Source organism: Ascaphus truei, chromosome 4, assembly GCF_040206685.1.
Source record: "Ascaphus truei isolate aAscTru1 chromosome 4, aAscTru1.hap1, whole genome shotgun sequence".
NCBI lineage: Eukaryota > Metazoa > Chordata > Amphibia > Anura > Ascaphidae > Ascaphus > Ascaphus truei.
Window position 1 is genome coordinate 100161768 of NC_134486.1, and position 21429 is coordinate 100183196.

The 21429-nt window shown below is 42.8% G+C and overlaps 1 protein-coding gene across 2 annotated transcripts in view; it reads right to left on the bottom strand.

Moving 5' to 3' along the window:
* DTD1 (D-aminoacyl-tRNA deacylase 1) overlaps positions 1-21429 on the bottom strand; it is a 241943-nt gene that overhangs the window by 42987 nt on the left and 177527 nt on the right. For both annotated transcript variants that reach the window (XM_075596260.1, XM_075596261.1), the window contains exon 5: positions 4364-4541. In XM_075596260.1, coding sequence (XP_075452375.1) covers positions 4386-4541 — 156 coding nt within the window. In that variant the 3' untranslated portion in view covers positions 4364-4385. The remainder of the gene's footprint in view (positions 1-4363; positions 4542-21429) is intronic.

Below are 21429 nucleotides of genomic sequence, written 5' to 3' on the forward strand. Positions count from 1 at the left end.
TGGGGTGATGGGGTGATTGGGTGGTGGGGTGGGGTGATTGGGTGTGGTGGGGTGATTGGGTGGTGGGGTGATTGGGTGGTGGGGTGGTTGGGTGTTGAGTGATTGGGTGGTGGGGTGATGTGATTGGGTGGTGGGGTGATTGGGTGGTGGTTGTGGTGATTTGGGGGTTGGGGTGGGGGGGTTGGGGTGATGGGGTGGTGGGGTGATGGGGGAGATGTGACACTTCTGGTATCCTACACACACACACACACACTCTCCCATGCATGCACACACACACACACACTCTCCCATGCTGCACGCACACACTCTCCCATGCATGCACACACACACACACACACACACACACACTCCATGCACACACACACTCCCATGCACACACACACACACACACACACACACACACTCTCCCATGCACACACACACACACACACTTCCATGCACACACACTCACGACAGGGGGAAGAAGAGGAAAGGCCGCGCGACCGAGCAGCACCACCACCACTGCCCTGCTCGCCCCCCCCCCCCCCCCCGCGACCATGTCCCGCCCTGCGCGGGCAGCCATGGGACCGTGGAGGAAGTGGAGACCAAGGAAGTAAGGCGGGAACACCCCCGCTACCATCTCCAGCCCCACGGCGGGGTATCGGGGGATGCGGTGAAGTGGCACTTCCACTGCAGCAAGGGATTCTGGGAAATGACATGCAAATGAGCACACCAGTGCCACCTTTTGTCTCAAGCTCATATTACACGAGCAACCCTTAAGCCAATGCATGTTGCTTTAAACACAGCTTTAAGCATAGGCTGGGGTGAGATGCAAAGCAGTAAACCCACTCACACACGTGTGAATATATATATATATATATATATATATACTATATATATATACTAGCTGAGAGACCCGGCGTTGCCCGTGAGTTAAATTTCCGCTAGGAAAGGGGGGGGGGGAGGGGGGGAAAAGGGGGGGGGGGAGGGGGGGAAAAGGGGGGGGGGGTTAATGTTGGGATCACACAGCGCTGTTGCGTCGGGAGGGGGGGGGGTTAATACCCCCCTCCCAACATGCCCCCCCTCCCCAGCGCTCCAAGTCACCCCCTCCCCGGCGGGGGAACAGCCAGTGGCCAGGCCGGCTGCCTCGCGGCGCCGAGTGGCCAAGATGGCGGCGGGCTGAAGGACACCCTTCCTCCCTCGCGGCGCCAAGTGCCTAAGATGGCGGCGGCCGGAAGTAGAGGTAGGGGGGGGGTGTCACTGGCGCGGAGTTGCTCTGTCCCCGATCACGGTGGCTGCCCCCCTGGCTGTTGCTTGGGGGTGTGGGGGGGGTGGGTGGGAGAGGTGTGGGTGTGTGTGGGGGGGGTGGGGTGTGGGGGGGGGGAAATCAGACAGCGTTGCTGCTCGGGGGGGGGGGGGTGCGGTGTCCGTTGGAGAGGTGAGGATGAGACACAGTGCGGTAAGGTGAAGGGGAGGTGTGTTGGCAGTGTAGGCCGTGATCTCCGGAGGAGCTGCGGCCACGTGCAGTGTCCGTTGCTGATGTGAGGATCACACAGCACTGCTGCCTGGGGGGGGGGGTTAATGTTGTTCTGTTGTGGTGTGATCTCCGGAGTAGCTGCGGCCATGTGCGGTGTCCGTTGGTGATGTGAGTATCACATAGCGCTGTTGCCTCGGGGGGAGGGGGTAATGTTGGCTCGGGGGGGGGGGGGGTGGTGTCCATTGGAGAGGTGAGGATGAGACAGTGCGGTGAGGTGAAGGGGAGGTGTGTTGGCAGTGTAGGCCGTAAGAGGTGGTGTGAGCGTGCGGTGTGTGTGGTGTTGTGTGAGGGTGTGGAATGTTGCAGTGCTGAAAGCAATAAGACTAGGTACCTGATTGTGCAGTTCTGTCGTGGTAGCAGGAGGTCAGGGTTTTCTGGGTTGAGAGCAGTGAGGGTTAGGTGGAAATCTCAGGGTTAGGTGCAAATCTCTCAGAGCAGTGAGGGTTAGGTACAAATCTCTCAGAGCAGTGAGGGTTAGGTACAAATCTCTCAGAGCAGTGAGGGTTAGGTGCTGGCAAGCGTTCCCAAAGCTCAGTGAGTGAGTGGTGGGAGAGTGTGTCAGTGGTGTAGGTCAGTGAGGGGTGGGACAGTGTGGCAGTGGTGTTGGCCACAGACCAATGAGAGTTGTGCGGGGTCGGACCGCAGACCAATGAGAGGTGTGCGGGGGCGGGCATGGCCTGCGGCGGAGTGACAGGCCAAAGGTGCAATCAGATTGTCTGTAGGGACACAGGAAGATGCAGACAGGCATACAGTGCTTTCACTAATATATAATAAGATATATATATATACATATATATATGTATGTAATGTACTTGAGATGTAATGTGAGCTTGAGATAAAAGGTGGCACTGTGTGCTCATTTGCATGTCATTTCCCAGAATCCCTTGCTGCAGTGGAAGTGCTGTGTGCTGGGCGATAATGGTGAAAGACAGGGTTGCAGACCTGTCTAAGACATGCAAATGAAAATACAGTAATATTTACAGTTGCTATATATATATATATATATATATATATATATATATATATATATATATATATATATATATATATATATATATATATATACACACACACACACACATTACAATGCTACTTACATTTTATATTTTAACGGGACTTCATTAACCAAGTGTACCAGGCAGTTTTTTTAAACCAAAAATGTAGTCTTTGTCTTTGGCTTAAAGTATGTGTGTGCTTGAGGGGTCACCAGTTTCCACTGTTTTGCAGCATGTCAGAACTCTCCCTCTATTTGTCATGTCCCTGACACGGAGAGACCTCCAGTAATGTCTGCAGCTGTCAGAAGAAGAGAAGCTGAGAACAGGCTGGTGGATAGCTGACAAAAAAAACTCATACTGTAAAAGAAGTGTTCTGTTTCCAAGGTTCTTAATGAGGCATAACCACTGTGTTTTCTTATCTGCAAGTAAAACAAGCCCTGTGTTGTTCTACACTTAGAAAAGTTCAGTTTGCTGTTTCCAAATTATCTTTATTTGTGGACCATTCAACAAAGCCTCACCTTTAACCCCATCTTGCCTGATGCAACGAAGTGCAGAATTAACCCTGTGGAGCATTGCTATCACTGCTGGCTACAAAGGATTTAAGTATATGGTTGTTGTTTCAAGACCCACTGAAAATGAATAACTGTACAGTAGGTCTCCTTTACATAACTCGCCAAGTGCCATACCTCCCTCATTACAATGAAAAGGTCTACCCTTTCATGTATACACTGTAGGTATTGGCCAATGTCACCTATGAACAACTTTGAGGGGTAATCTATATCTGACAGGTTTTGTCTGTATTATCTCATGATTATGATCATTCATGCTGCTCTGGGGCCTAGATTTGATCATTAACCGAATGGTCCCAAATGCAATGGAAACAAACCCAGAAAAATTGCATGAATAAAACAAGGTTCTGCTAATGAATAAATGTTCACGCAGACAAGAATACATGAGGCAATAAAGAAACAGTCACGCATTAACAATGTACAGGTCATTATGGTGTGAATGATATACAGTGCATTTAGTGATCATCTACTTACCCTATATATCACACTGTGTATTGTATATAAAATTCATACAATATATAGTATAGATGTGTTTGAAATTAATAGTTTGCTTGCTTCCTTATTTTATAGGGCACGGAATTTGCCCACAAATGCAGTACATACCTGGAACGAGATACTTTACGGGTGTCTTACTATAGGTGTATTTATCATTGTACTGTACGTTTATTCAATACCTTTTCCCAAACGGGTACTGTATGTACTGCTTTGACAAATGTGGCGCCACTACATTTGGTAGGTAACTTTGAGTTAAATAACCATTGGTGGCCATATATAAGCATAATAAAGAAAGAAAGACGTCGATGGCAAAGGAAGTTTCTCTAAATGAATTTAGGCCTTCAAAATAAAAATAAAAACATTCAAAATGTTACTACAGACTGCTTGCTTTACAACTGTCGTGACCTGCAAATGAACACACATTTTGTAAGACAAAACAGGACTGAATTTGAAATAATTTAGTGTGCGATACTACTTCTTTTTCTTCTGTAGTTTTACTTCTGTCTCGTTTTGTACACCTCCCTAAAAATCAATTTATTCAAGCGTGTTAAAGGTGCCGTCTGTGATGTGATCAGCAGAAAAAGGCTTTGATTTGCTGAAAAGGCAGTAATGGTTGTGATTTCATATGTATAGTATTATTTCTGAGAAAGAAAAAAAAATACTGCATGTCCTTAAAACTAATTTGGATGGATTGAATATTTAAAAAAAACACTTATTATCAGTAATGACTGTAACCACTGTAGAGAAAAAGTTAAATAAAGGCCTATGGTAAGAACTTGGGTGTATACCTGATACCCTGCTAATGATTCCCTACGGTTCTCTTTCAGAAGACACATCTCCGTCTGCCCCGCTGCTTGCGCTGGGGTCATCCTTGCTACGATGGACACTCTTCTCCCGGCTGGACTCTGACGGTGCCTTGGCTCTCGTCTTCTCTTTCCTTTGCTGCTGCTTTTCAAGCTTTGCAAGCTGTTTGCAGGAGGGGGAAAAGGAGAAAAAAAACATGAAATCAAATGACAATAAAAATGTCCAAGTTATAAGCGAACGTGAAATCTCTAAAGCACCAAAAAACAACACATACTGTACTGTATCTCCTGAAGGGTACTAATGTATACATTAAAGGAATGCCAGCTAATCCAGTAAAATGTACTTAAACTTACACAGGGAAAAAAATGCAGGTGTTACTTTTTCAACTTTGGACTCATGAACTTTTTTTGCAAAGTTTTCCACAGCTCAACTGCTTTCATCAATTAAAATAATGTACTGGTGCCTTCACAAGGGTCAGTCTAACTACAAATGCACTTGGCAAAGAGTCTGCTGTAGTTCTGCTTACAGCAGCAGGCAGTCCTCCTACATTTAGGAGCATTAGTTTATGACTGTAGCTGCTCTTTACAAACACAAACATGCAAAAGTTGGAGTTTATCAATGATATTTTGCAGAAAACGATTTGAAGCCTTTAAAAGGACCAGTGACACTTCAGCATGTTTTTCATAGCTTACCGTTGGGTCCTCCTGAGATGAACCATGTCCCCCAGACCTCCGGTCACCCCAATTTCTAAAATGTTACACTTTTTATTTGTGTCGGTTTTAGGGTTGCCAGGTGGCGTCTCCAAAAATACTGGGCACAATGGTGAAAGGTGCGGCACACTCGAGACATATACACACACGAGACGCACACCCCTCTCTCTGCTCCATGCTGTTTCCTCCTCTCCTTGAGTCCACCCTCCGACTCCAGACCACCTCCTGATTGGCTGCATTACCCAGCAGCAGCCAATTAGGATGGAGGAAGCTGCCCAGTCCCTTAGCAACAGCCCTGCTTGTGGAAGTCCTGTGGCCCCCCCAAGCCGGTCAGGTCACTACTTTATGTCTGTATGTCCAGAGGTAATACCGGACACATACATGTCCAGTATTACCTCTAATATTTTACTAGACTGTGTCCAAATACAGGATAGTCCGGTTCAATACTGGACACTTGGCAAACCTACTTGGTGCACCCAAGAAGGGGTCCTGTTCCAAAGTATTTCCCCTGGAAACTGTTTGGCTTATGTGAGCATACTTAAAATTCATAAAGTGTGTGTATAAGAAGGAGTGTGACCTCCAGTCTCTTTCCAGGCCTGCCCAGCCTAGAAGAGGTTAGAGAGCCTGGGGCTGTTATCTGTTGAGCTGCAAATAGCAGAGGAGCTGCAGTCTGCTGAGCCCCTGTCTGCACTGGAGGAAGTCAGGAAGTTGCATAAACCACAGAGACTGCCTGCCTGCCTGCAGTTCATAGTATGGGCTGTGGAGCTCTGGGGATTTGCATGCACCTTTGCAAGCACTGCCAGGTCCTATAGGAGCTGTGCACCAGAGCCAGTGGAAATAAAAGGGATTTCATTTATTTTCAAATGAAATATACAATAAAAGTTGTTGCAGTCATTATGGAACCAGTGACTGGGCTATATTACAGAGACATGCCTAAGGGAATAACAAATAGAATTGGGACCTAATCGGTCTGCAGGTCACTGGAGTTCAACTAAAAGCTTACACAAAATAAACACTTCTTGGTATAAAATTGTCCATGCAAGTGTTTAACATAAGAAACAATTGAAGAGATAAATGCAAGCACACTGTAAACTAGTACAGAATACTTATCAGCTGGTGCTCCGTAGCAGAAGAAGGAATCCCAAAGTACCAAAGAAAGCAATGGAGAAAAGGAGTGATACAGGCACACAGACTTGAATAATATTGAATTTTAATGTGCCAAACCAACCAACGTTTTGGCTGTAAATCACAGTCTTTGTCAAGGTGAGGGCCCTCCCCTTGAGAAAGGCTGTGATTTACAGCCAAAACGTTGGTTCGTTTGGCACATTAAAATTCAATATTATTCAAGTCCGTGTGCCTATTTCACTCCTTTTCTCTAACTTAATAAACAACCTTATATGACCATATGTGACCTCTAACACGAGATGCAGCTCCTATGTACGTTCTCTAGAACCGTTCAAAAACTAGTAGATGAAAAACAATATAGCGCAAACTAGTCTGAGGTGATAATTAGGGTTGCCAGGTGGCTTCTCCAAATATACTGGACACAATGGTGAAAGGTGAGACACACTCGACACACGCCTCTCTCTGCTCCATGCTGTCTATGCCTCTCCTTGGCCCCATGCCTCCTAACACCTCCTTCTGATTGGCTGCATTACCCAGCAGCAGCCAATCAGGTTGGAGGAAGCTTCCTAGCCAGTATGCTGAAAATATATGACTGCACGGCACTCAATAGAAAGCCACAACGTCATCTTCCGGTAGCCATTTTATTTATAATACTCCTGAACAAGTAGCTTTGTAAAGTAGTTCTTAAAAGAGTAATATTACAGAAATTGGTGAGTATTGGAGGTTAATGGAATGCGGTTCAGTCCAGGGGCACCCCTTGGTTCACATATAGGTAAAGGGGGGAAGCGGCTTGGTGGATTGCTGCTTTAAAGACTTGTCCATCTTCAAGTGCCACACATATGACTTGTCCCAATCTCAAGGACATTATGGTATAGGTTTAAAACGTTACAGTGGATAAGAAACAAAAAGTGATGCACTGTGCTACTTTGCATATCATTACCTATAATCCCTGGCTACAGTAAAAGCATTTGTAGGCTGTGTGATTACTGGGTATGGCAGGTGTGGGGGACTTGTCTGAGGCACGTGAATGTGCTCATACTGTACGTGTTATTTATTGTTACAGTACACTGGGCGTTGGGAGGATTTCTATGACTTGATTTCTGTCACTTTTACTTGTTTGAGTACTTGGTGTGTAGAAAACAACAGGACAACACAGGAAATGCTACAGTCACCAATTGCACAGACGTTAACATCCAAGAACCAAGATGAGTGAGCTTAAGGGATTCTGTACCTAAATATGAAAACGGAAATGTAGTGACCTTAACCTTTACAGTGCCCTTATTTTCTACCTGGTACGGCATGGGCTTTCTGACGTACCAGGGATGTCATAGGCACAGGCTCATTTTCTATGGGATGATAGGGCTGACTACTCCAACTTAGCAGGCAGCTTATTGAAATAGAAGTGGAGCCCCTGGAGCAATTACATGACCCGAAAGTGCCACCGGATTCCCGGTACTTTAAAGGTTAATGGGTGAGACCTTACTGAAGTCTATAGGAACAGCGATAAACATGAGACTCACTTAAAATCTGTCAGCTTTGACAGATCTGCACATAGAGACCAAGAAAATGGATACCAGATACTTCCTATTCTCATTTATATATCTTTTGGATCTTTCCCAAGCTGTGTCAACATAAACATGACCAGCCATATTGCAATATTTTTCATCTCCAAAGTATAATTTGTAAAAAAAAAATTCAATGCCTTAAAAGGCAGAAAAAAAACATTACATCTTAATGTAACATGAGTTGTTTGTGGAGGTACCCGGGCGCTATCTCTGTGTGGCTTATTTGATGTGCGGAAGTAAAAAAGGTGTGGTGTAATACTGCCTGTGAGTAGTTTTCAAGTGGTATCCTCTTGTGACTCGGAACCCCAGCAGGATCTATCCGGGACCCTTGTAGGCAGTGAATACAAAAAGGATGGGGGAGCACAATAGTTGGAAACAGACAGTGTTGTAGAACTAGTAATTGCTTTTAAAATAAAGTAATTATATCCTGAGCGAGTGTGGTAGCTCAGGTGTCTAATGTCTAATTTGAATGATATACACACATTGGTTCATATGTATTGGAGAATGGGTAGAATAAAAGTATATATAACTTACACGGCCTTGTGTAAGCCCAGTCGCATCAAGGTTTCTTTTGGAATCCCGTGTGCTTCTGGTGAGGCCATTATATATATATACCATTGTACCCCTCTCTTTCATCACCTGATACTAATTGGGTAACACCCATAAGTAAACAAGATACCAAGATAAGAGTACACTCACACCAGCCCGTGTGAGTGCCGGAGTATAATCTATATATATTTTTATGGTGGTCCATAAACACACCATCCCCTCCCCCACATTGACGTATATATGTATATGTGTTAACCCTATCCTCCTTTCTGTTTACACGAGAGGAAATCCTCCTGGAGCGGCACTCTGAACCAACGAAGCAAGCAGCTTATACATCAAGAAGAAGAACCGCAAGAAGAAAAGCCTCACCAGAAGCACACGGGATTCCAAAAGAAACCTTGATGCGATTGGGCTTACACAAGGCCGTGTAAGTTATATATACTTTTATTCTACCCATTCTCCAATACATATGAACCAATGTGTGTATATCATTCAAATTAGACATTAGACACCTGAGCTACCACACTCGCTCAGGATATAATTACTTTATTTTAAAAGCAATTACCAGTTCTATAACACTGCCTGTTTCCAACTATTGTGCTCCCCCATCCTTTTTGTATTCACTGCCTACAAGGGTCCCGGATAGATCCTGCTGGGGTTCCGAGTCACAAGAGGATACCACTTGAAAACCACTCACAGGCAGTATTACACCACACCTTTTTTACTTCCGCACATCAAATAAGCCATACAGAGATAGCGCCCGGGTACCTCCACAAACAACTCATTTAGTATCCACACTACCTGTAGGCAGCTCTTCTCACCTTTTAAGAAACTGGTCCCTAAAACATGGAATCAGACTCTAATATCACAGATCCCGATCTAGAAACCACATTTATAGAAGTGGATACCACAGAAATGGAAACCACAGTAACCACCCCTAACATCTTTGAAAAAAGATTGTTAAGAGATACGGATATGGAGAGTATCATGAAAATAACCGAAGAGAGAGATGACTCAGAAGTTATAAACGAGGAATTCGATGTACTAGACAAACTCCTAAAAAAGGAGATTAAAAAACTACTAGACAAAGCCTATTTAGAAGAGTATATTAAGGCCAAAAGAATACCAAGAGGCCTAAGAGTCAGCAAAAAAGCCTCTTTCGATCTAGAGGAAATTGAATTTACGGTAAGGTGGGAGAACATATTAGACACCTGCGGTAATGACCTTATAAAACTATTAATCGAACATCACCAGATTACTCTTAAAAAACTAGACGAAGATATAAATGGGATAAGAATCAAATTGGAACCTCTAAAACACTGTAGCACATTCCATGAAAGGAATAAAAAACTATCTACAGAAATAGACAAAATAGAAAGGGACTTAATCATCTCCAAGAATAACAAATTTAAAAGAGATGAGGATGATTACACAGAGGGAGTATATACCAACAACAAGAAATGGGACAAAAGTGGAATAAATAAAACTTACAATAAGAGTAGGGATGGCAGCACACACACAGCGAGGAGACCTAGCACAAACTCCACTGACATTAAAATCACTAATCGCACAGAAAACCAAGAACGAGAAAGAAAGTCCCCCTCCAAATTAGAAAGAAAAAGCCCAGAAAGAAGAAGAGATAGCAATAGGAGGGAGCGAGAACGACCAAGACCACCACAAGAGAGAGAAACGTATGTTCCCCATAGATACTATCACCAAGAAAGGCCACGACACCACTGGGAGGGGGAAAGGAGATATGACCATAGAGATAGGAGAGATCAATATCGAAGGGATCATCACAGTCAAGAAAGACGCCAGGGATGGGACAATAAACCACACCACGAAAGGGAAGATAAAAGGGAAAGACCCCCATGGAGAGGGGAAAGGGAACAATTTAGAGACAGAAGAGACCACTCAAGGCATAGAGATAGGGAACCAGAGAGGGCAAGACGTACAAGTAGATCACCCGTTAGATCGCCTATTAGGAGCCCAGTATGGGAAAGAACAACAAAAAATGGAACAGCAGTGGCTTTTTTAGAGCAAAGTACACCACACCGCCCCCCGTTAAAAAACAAATTCTCAGCTTTAGCGGAACCAGACACGGAGGAAAGGAAGAAAGGACAGAAAAGAGAAAGAGAGGAAAGAGAGGGAGAAGGAGGGCTTCAAAAGAAATACCAAAGATAAAAGGAGTTTTTAATATTAGTAAAACCACACTAACCGATACACAACACGCAGTTATAGCTAGGGGCCTTAACTTTGCACCCACAACAAAACCAAGTGGCTTTACAATGTTCATGGAAGCGAATAAATTCCTGAGAAATCTTACCATGAAGAGATTTTTTCTAAATAGGGATGCAGTGACTAGAGACACCCTAAATACACCAATATCAGCAGGGGAAGAGGGAGTGAACTTTGAACATTCCGGATTAAAGGAAAAGTCAAAGTTTAACCCCATTGGCAGCAAGGGACATTATCTAGAGGTTTACCACCAACTGATTTTAGCCGACTTTGAAAAATTGTCTCAAGATAAAAAGAACCCTAGAAATAATCTCAACAAAGAAGAAAAAGCAGCACTAAGGGAACTGGCAGACAATAGGTCCATCACCATCAAACCAGCGGATAAGGGAGGAGGCGTGGTGGTGATGGACACAGAATATTACCTATTAGAGGCCAATAGAATATTGGGGGATGTAACTACATACCAACAATTAAGGAATGACCCCACAAATATTCATAAACAAGAACTAGATAGGATCTTGGATAAAGGAAAACACTTAGGAATCCTTAGTGATAAAGAATGGGGCTATTTACACCAGGAGAAACCCATTCTACCGGTATTCTACTTCTTGCCTAAAATACACAAGTGCATGGAGAAACCACCTGGTAGACCCATAATAGCGGGCATCGGGTCCCTAACCCAAAACCTGTCTGAATATTTAGACTTCTATTTACAGAAATATGCAATCAAAGGGAGATCATACCTCAAGGATACCACCCAAGTCATAAATCTCCTCAAAGATGTAATTTGGCAGGAAGACTTCACGTTAGCCACTTGCGACGTGAAGTCTTTGTACACATGCATCCAACATACAGATGGTCTCAAAGCAGTAGAAAATGCCATCAGTAAGGATATTAACATCCCAGAAGAACAGCGCAGCTTCATTATTGATAGCATCAATTTCATCTTAACGCATAATGTTTTCTGGTTTAATGGCCTGTTCTACCTCCAGATGTGCGGAACCGCGATGGGGACCAGGTTTGCGCCCAGTTACGCAAATATATTTCTAGCGGACTGGGAAGAAACCAACATTTGGTCTAATAACCCCTTCAGCGCAAACCTGGTCTCATGGCATCGCTATATAGACGACGTACTGTTTATATGGAAGGGGGACGAACTAAAACTGAGAGATTTCATCACACACATTAACCAAAACAACATTAATTTGGAGTTTACATCCGAGCAGAGTAAGGTAAATATCAACTTCCTGGACCTCAACATATATATAGAGAATTCAGAAATTAAAACTAAAACATTCTTCAAACCAACAGATGCTAATAATTTTCTAATGACGACCAGCTGCCACCACCCAAAGTGGTTAGATAACATTCCGTTTGGCCAGTTTCGGAGAGTCCGGAGAAACTGCACTGATGATAGCACCTTCAGGGATCAAGCAGACATTTTGAAAGGCAGATTCCTTGAAAGAGGCTACTCTCCAGAACTCATAGAATCAGCAGTAGCCAAAACTAATGCAATACCACGTAACGACATGCTGATCTCCAAAACAAAACAGGGAAACACACAATTCCAAACACCATTCATTAGTACTTATAATGCAGATGCCATGAAAATTCAAAAAATAATAAAAAAACATTGACATGTGGTACTACAAGACCCTGTCCTCTAAGACAACATCCCCAATGTCCCAAAAGTCATATTTAGAAAGGCACCGTGCATTAAACTCAAATTAGCACCCAGCGTCTACAAGAAAGAAGAACCAAAAGTTCAGACCTGGTTACCTCCAGTAAAAGGTTTCCACAGCTGCTTTAATTGCAAAGCGTGCAAACAAGCAGCAAAGGGAAACAAACTGGAATTCACGTCAAACGTTACAAAAGAAACTTTTAAGATAAAGCAACATCTAGACTGCCGCACAGACTACATTGTTTATCTATTGTCTTGCCCCTGTGGACTCCAGTACGTGGGCCGCACCTCAAGATCTTTGCGAGTCCGCGTACTGGAACACATGGGAAATATAAAAAGGCAGCTAATGACACACAGCGTTTCTAAGCACTTCAGCGTATTTCATGAGGGTAACCCAAATCTTCTGACTTACAAGGGAATAGAGAGGGTAGATGCCAATTGGAGAGGTGGGGATCGCCTGCGTAAGCTATGCCAACGAGAAACCTTCTGGATATATAAATTAAAGACACTAACACCCAGAGGACTCAACATAGACATCGATCTGGGGGCATTTATGTGATCACCCAGACTACGGCCTACATATTCCATTCATTGGACATCATGTATGCTTAAACTAAGGTGACCACTAACCTGCTTTTTCTCCTCCAACCACAGATACACCCGCCCAAGGCTCTGAAATTTTCTCCTCAATTTGGGATTGGACTGTATTATTGACGACTGCCTTTTAAACCATAGACCCTCATTTTTATCTTACGGTATACTATTTTTAACTTATAACTTTTACCCGGGACAGAGACTTTTTTCTAGTCCATTTGATTTCATGCAGAGATTTTTTGGATATTTCACACATTCATTTTTTGCTTTTTATTTTTATTTTTGATTTTATCCACTCCACCTGCTTTCCTCAGCAGTGAGTTTTCAACTCGGTTAGCAAACAATTAGAGCATGTCAATTCATTTGTCATACTCACTCACATAGGACATCAATTCAATATGTTGCTCACTATTATTATTTGAACATTATCTTATCATTATCCCCATTACCAGTACCTTCACTAATTCACATTAGGTATTAAACCTAATTTCATTAGAGTATTTTTAATTACTCTGCACTTTAAATATTTAAATACCTATCCTCAGTAAATTAGGATTAGATTTTATTTAATACTCTTAGAAGTAACTCACATTATGATATGTACTATTTATAAACTACCGTCATTAATTTAAAACAGGCAATTTAATTTAATTTAATTATATTAAACTCTATCACTCTGCACTTTAAACACTTAAACACTTTTTTATCAACACAAGACTAGATTATACCTAACACTCTTTAAATTAACTCACATTAGAACATATACTATTTATAAATTAACCATATTTTGGATCCTTAATGCACAAGAATAAACTATACCTATTATTTTTAATAGAAAACACAATTTAGAATATATATCACATTTTTAATCACTGTATAACACTATAAGCATATAAGAATAGACACACAACTCAGCACATATAAACAATTTTATTAGGTTGCACAACGTGACAATTATGGCACAGTATAATCCTTATACTTTATGCAGCAGCCACCAGAGGCATATACAACACCTTTCATGATACTTTTAAGGCATCTTTTAACCCCTTCAGCACTTGGTTATAAGTGAGAGTACATAGATACAGAACATGCAACCACGCAGGATACAAGGGACTGCGCGCGAACTTTTCTTCCTTTTTCCCCTTTTTTTCTTTTTTTTCTTTTTTTTCAACAACACGGAACTTTATTGAGACGCACAAGGACATACGATTGTATTGCCTGAAAACGTTATTATCTAGACCACCACACATGCGCGACCCAATAGAAGATGGGATGCGCGCGCACCTACAAGATGGGATGCGCGCGCACATTACAAGATGGCGACGTCCCGTCGCATTAGAGGAACAGGATTGCAATTAATGCAATTAACACAACGACCAGGATTGGCTAAACCCGGCATAAAAGAGGCTGGAAACAGCAGGAACACATCTACAGAGCCTGAGGAAGTCCAGTACTTGGACAAAACGCGTTGCTCTTTTATCTGGAACATTTTAACAGCACATCATAGAGGAGACAGAGGTGTAGTTGCAGCTCCCCATCCGGACGCGGAAGGCGAGACCCCCTACTACTATACACCATACTGTCCCCCCTTGCTTTTACTTCCCCAAGAAACGTTTGGTTTCTGTTTTTGTTTTTGTTTTTATTTCTTTATTAAAGTTAGTTTGTACCCTCCAGACCCTAGTGTCTTTTATATGCGTTAAACCCCATCTTCATCATTAGCTACATCAGGAACAGAAGAACAAAGATACCGCTAGAAGTGTGTACTCACACTGGCCCGTGTGAGTATTGTGTTATATTTACCATATATATACCATTGTACCCCTCTCTTTCATCACCTGATACTAATTGGGTAACACCCATAAGTAAACAAGATACCAAGATAAGAGTACACTCACACCAGCCCGTGTGAGTGCCGGAGTATAATCTATATATATTTTTATGGTGGTCCATAAACACACCATCCCCTCCCCCACATTGACGTATATATGTATATGTGTTAACCCTATCCTCCTTTCTGTTTACACGAGAGGAAATCCTCCTGGAGCGGCACTCTGAACCAACGAAGCAAGCAGCTTATACATCAAGAAGAAGAACCCACACCGCAAGAAGAAAAGCCTCACCAGAAGCACACGGGATTCCAAAAGAAACCTTGATGCGATTGGGCTTACACAAGGCCGTGTAAGTTATATATACTTTTATTCTACCCATTCTCCAATACATATGAACCAATGTGTGTATATCATTCAAATTAGACATTAGACACCTGAGCTACCACACTCGCTCAGGATATAATTACTTTATTTTAAAAGCAATTACTAGTTCTACAACACTGCCTGTTTCCAACTATTGTGCTCCCCCATCCTTTTTGTATTCAAATCTTAATGTAACACCCTTTCCCTATCCCTAGGGAAATAGCGGTAATTATAGTCACTGGTGCTACCTGTTAGACTTGCAGAAGGCCTGAGCCTCCACTCCTGGGGAGCCTGGGTGATGGTGTGTTCTCTCTCTCTCTGGTGCAGCACCTCCACCTATAAGGATCCCGCGTAACAGGATGGCTCCTCATAGGAACGCGTATACCTTTATGGTATACCCCAAGAACACAATCACAACAAGGTATTTAATAACTCTTTTACTGGGGTCCCACAGTAGGCCCAAGTAACACCACATAGGCACAAAACAGCCATAATAACAATATGACAATATGGGGTAGCAAGTCTCAATAATACTGAGGGTGCTTGGGCACCTATAATCCGGAATCGGGCAAACAACTGTTCTCCAACGTATGTATGAGGGCAGCGCTACCCTTCCCTTTGCGGTGGTGCACTTATACCTTCCTGGTTAAGTGCTTAACCAGGGGATACTTCCAGACGGAGGATGACCAGCAGCCGGGTCCCACGCCACGGGGTCTCCAACTACAGCCCCTCATGTCTCACGTCTGGCTGCCTCATGGTGACACTGCCCGCCGGAGAAACTCCTCTCCTGGCTCTGGTCCTGCTTCGCTGCAATCACTCACTACAGGGAGATACCGAACTGTGTGGCCAGCCCTGCACACTCCAATAAAGGTGAAGGGACTGCCTGCGGGCTAGGGGTAATGTTTCTGGCCTAGTCCAGGAACATGACTAGCTCCCCGGACACTACCTTCCTCCTTGCAAGTTCCAGATCAACAGACACGCCGTCTCCATTCCGCAGAGGAAATCCTGAGCACAGGACTTCCTCTCTTTCTATATCCGGTTTGGGTGTACCAAGATGGCTGCTGCACCATCTGCATAGGAGTCCTTGGAGCTGTCTCTATTCTCCCTCAGAGGTGAATGGAACGACCCTGCATAGCTGGAGGTAAGAAGGGGTACCCTGCTACATTAACAAACATTGAATGTAATAGCGTTGCTTAATACAGTATACAGTAGCAATCAAAAGTTTGTGAACCCCTTAGGATTTTCACATATTTCAAACTTAAAATGTTATTAGATCTTAATCTAAGTGCTAATAATAGATAAAGATAATCTGATCAAACAAATGACACAAAAACATGATACTTTTTCAGCATCTATTTATCCACAAATGATTCAACATTCAATATCCACGTGTGAAAAAGTATCTGAACCTTTAGATTCAGTACCTGGTAGCAACCCCTTGAGCAGTAATTACTTCAACTAAGCGTTTCCTGTAACTGCTGGTTAGTTTCTCACATCGGTTTTGAGGAATTTTGACCCATTCCTCCTTACAGAAATGCTTTAACTCAGTGACATTTGAGTACTTCCTTGCATGGACAGCTCACTTCAGGTCCTGCCAAAACACTTCAATAGGGTTGTTTTGGACTTTGACGAGGCAATTCTGAATTTCTTCTTCTGTAGCCATTCTTTTGTAGATCTTCTTGTATGTTTAGGATAATTGTCTTGCTGCATGACCCCCTTTCGCTTTAGCTCACGGACAGCTGGCCTAACATTCTCCTGTAGAATCTTCTGATACAATACAGAAACTATGCCTTCCATGGTCAGCATGTATCAATGCTGTATGGCCTCCCAGCTGTCTGTTATCCAGTTGCGCTTTAACAGCCCACAAGTATCTAGATTAATCTTGCTGTGGGCTCTTCTCTCTCTCTCTGTGTTTAGGGGATGTGTTTCTGCGGCTGTTTCTCACTTTCTCTCTCCTTACTAGTAGTGTCCTACAAGCCTCCTCTTTCACCTCTGTGAGTGTCAGACATTGTCAGGCTCTCTCTCTCTTAAGCCCCTCTCACTGTCACCTAGGCTGTCTCGGTGTGTGCCTCTCAGACTGTCACTCCCTATCTCTGTCTCAGACTGACAGTTGGCCTCCAAATTCTGTTTTTTTCTTTTCTTTTTATCCTACCCCATATCTTCTGTCATGTGTTGCCAGGCAAATCAGGGACAGTGTCTTATTTCTTATCGCACCATGTGATAAGTGAAGCAGATAAATTCTGTATTGCCCACAGTATACATATATTTGTAGCAGGGGCTTCACCGATGACCAATGGAGGCTCTTTGACCAACATCCCCAATGTCCAATACTGAATAAATATATAATAAAGCTTTTGAAAAAGTTGCCAACAGAGTTTGGTTCATTGTTCAAAAGTATTCTGCTTCCCTGCATTTAAGCACAGAATAACTACCCATTGGGTGAAAAGATACGTTTAGGGGAAAATGTAAGTGAATTATTGTAGATATAGTGTATAAAGAGCTAGTAGATTTAAGTGAGTTAAGCGTATGGATTGAGTAATGCTTACAAGACTACTGAAGATTTGAAGGTGGGTACAGAGAGAGCTGGAACAACACAAATAGAAAGGATGCTTTAACAAAAGGGTGAAGTTTAAGGAGCAGTAAGTACTTAATAAAAAAAAAAGTTTATTACAGGAGCTGGAAACAGAAAAGATTTTACATCCTTAATCTTGAGAAAATCAATTAGCAGTATATACAGTATGTTTACATAAATATATGTTTTGTTATTTAAATAGTGGAATTGTATATTACGTTTTGACAGATATATTGCATAATGTATGAGAAGTAATGTAACAGGTCTAACTAAAGGCATCTGTACGTCTGCACTGCATGTGTTATAGCTGCCCACAAATCTATTTTTTCTCGTCATATACTCTTGTGTGTTTTAATATTCATTTCCGCTCTTCTACTCCCCCATTATCAAGCTTTTGCAGATGGAGAAGGCAACAAAATTAGGTCCTGTTTTAATAATAGGTGATTTTGATTTGAAATTGGGTGTGCTAAAAGACATGACCCAAATTATTGAGGAACAAATTATTGGTCATATCAAACAATGTAGACGAGATAACAAATATTCAAGCCCGGGAACATTTGGGAAACAATGATCATAACATGGTTTCATGTGAAATACAGTAAATGATCAAAAAACATATTATAAGGGTTCAGCAAAGACTTTTAGAAAGGCAGATTTAAATAAACTAAGGAATATTCTACATGGAATAGATTGTAATTACATTTTTCCAGGAAAAAAATGTGGAAGATAAATGGGCAGTCTTAAACACATTGTTAAATAAGTACACATCAGTTTATCAGTGTAAACCCTTGGATAAGAAATATAAAAGAATCAAGTCTAAACAAATGTGGCTACATAAAAAGGTAGGGTAATAAATGGAAAGGAGGAGGCAGGCATTCGGATTCCTAGGGGGATATTGTAGGAGCTGCAAGTTTGTCCTAGAACCACACATTTTGACATGGTCATGTCACCGAGGGTTGGGGAGAGGGGGAGGTTAGAGACGTATTTTACTATGCAGTATACCACCTCAAACAACACGTGGAGAGACACTTGTGCACAAAAATACTTTGCATAATCAATTAGCATTTCTCCAAGGTATCTACGGTGTGCTCCTCTTTGAGCACATGTGTCTCTCCATATGTTATGTGGAGGGAGCTTTGAGAAACAAAATCAGTGATTTCTTTAAAGCGGCTTAGACTTTAGGCATTAGCAGAGCTACTAGAATTCCAGCGACTTTGTAAAAAATGCGTGTTTGCACCTCTTTGGTATTTGCAGAGCCGGAATGAAATCGCTACTAAAAAGCCTTTTCTGCACGGGTTGTACGTGTGAGAAGGGCTTACAGAATAACAAAATCTGCAAATCTGAGCAGAAAGGGCTCTTTTCTCACAGGTATGCAAAACTCACAGCTACTAGAGTATCCCCCTTAAAGTTGTAAGGGACAGAGGCATCATATCGGAATTATAAGGAATGTAACAAAAGTTGCAAAAGGGCAATCAAATTAGCCAAAATTGAAAATGAAAACGGATTAGAAAAAGAGAATATACTACCCTTTCACTGTGAGATGGGCAGGCAAATTATTGGAGATAAGAAGGCAGAGGTATTAAATACATTATTTGCCTCTGTATTTACCAAGGTGGAGTCAATTGCAAAAATATTGCAACTGGAGGAAGCCACAACCTCAATATTAACAAATTGTTGGTTAAAAGAGGAAGAAGTGCAAAGCTGGCTTTATAAACTTAATGTAAATAAAGCACTTGGCCCCGATGGCTAGCACCCAAGAGTACTTAAGAAGTTCTGTAATAGCCAAACCGTTATACAGTATATTTAATATTCAAGGACTCCATTTCCACAGGCTCAGTACCAAAAGATTGGCGCAAAGAAGACATGGTGCCTATATTTAAAAAGAGAGCTAGATCACAACCAGAGAATTACAGACCTGCAAGCCTGACATCACTTGTGGTGAAACTACTTGAAGGTTTAGTACAGGATAATATTCAGTTACACCTACTGGATAACAAGTTTATTAGTACAGCTCAACTCCGTTATAGCGTGGTCTTCGGGGGCCACCCGATCCGACCGCGCTATAACTGGGGTCGCGCTAATTTTTAAAAAAAATGGCAGCCACGCGCCCGATCAGGAGGAGGGGGGAGGAGGGAGGAGGAGGTAGGAGGGAGGAGGTGGAGTGAGGCGCCGGCAGCCCTACATGTCCCCAAGCAGCCACTGTAGTTCTCCCAGCATTCCCCGCACTCCCCTCAGCAGATCCGCACCAGCCAACCACGGATCACCGCAACTATCCTCCAGCCTTGCACCGATCCCCCCCACCTATTCTCCCCCCCCCCCAGCCTCGCACTGATCCCCGCACCGACCCCCCAGCCTCGCGCCGATCCCCGCACCGACCCCCCAGCCTCACGCCGATCCCCCAGCCTTGCACCGTTCCTCCCCCCACCCAGCAGCCCCACGATGACCCCAAAGGTGGGCTGTGACACCAAAGGTAGGGGGGCTGTGTGTGTGGTGTGGTGTGTGTGGTGTGTGTGCTGTGAGTGTATACAGTGTTCTGTGAGTGTATGCAGTGTGCTGTGAGTGTGTGCTGTGTGCTGTGAGAGTGTGCTGTGTGCTGGTGCTGTGTGTGCTGTGAGTGTGTGCAGTGAGTATATGCAGTGTGCTGTGAGTGTGTGCAGTGTGCAGGGGCTGTGAGTGTGTGCAGTGTGCTGTGTGTGCAGTGTGCAGTGAGTCCAGTGTGCAGTGTGCTGTGTGTGTGCAGTGTATGCCGTGTGCATATTTTTGTTTTAATTCGGGTCCATGCTCAAACCGTGTTATAGCGGATCACGCTATAACGGGGTTGAGCTGTAATAGTCGGCATGGACTGATGAATGATACGTAGGTCATGCCAAATTAACCATTTTAATTTATTTGAGGAGGGAAGTAGGAATTTGGCCAAGGTGATTCAGTTGATGTGATCTCCTTTGATTTTACAAAGGCTTTTTATAACCGTGCCAAACAAAAGGTTTATCTCTAAATAAAATAAATTGGTCTGGGTACAAATATTTGTAAGTGGATTGAAAACTGGTTGAGGATAGACAACAGAGGGTTGTCATAAATGGAACCTTTTCACATTGGGCTAAAGTTGTAACTGGAGTACTGTACCTCAAGGATCAGTACTAGGGCCAATACTTTTTAACTTGTTTATTAATGACCTTGAAGTTGGCATAGAAAGCAAAGTCTCCATTTTTTCTGATGACACTAAATTAAAAAATACAGGACACCTACAAGCTCATATTGAACCCACCAAAAAAAGATGTGGTCTGCCGTGTAGTGGCTCAAGGGCTTACAACACTTTGGCCAAAATGTTAAACTAAAAGACCATTTTATTTAATAGATATCTATACATATATATTTAGGCACTGTACCGTGTATAAGTTTCACTGGATGTGCACTGAGCTCTGTCTGTGTTTCATGTTCTGTCTCTGGTTTTAATTAGACACTAAATTAAGTAAGGTAGTAACATCAGAACAGGATGTAATTTCTTTACAGAAAAACTGTGATAAACTGGAAACTTGGGCAGTTAAATGGCAGATAAGATTTAATACAGCTAAATCTCAGGTTGTGCACTTGGGAAGCAAGAATAAACAAGCAACTTACAAATGAAATTGGACAAAATTAGTTCAATCCGTGATGGAGAAGGATTCAGGTGTTCGTAGACAGCTGTGCCCAATGTCAGGCAGTAGCTGCAAAGGCAAATAAGATCTTATTTTGCATAAAACAGGGTATTGTATTGTATGTCTTTATTTATATAGCGCCATTAATGTACATAGCGCTTCACAGTAGTAATACATGTGGTAATCGAA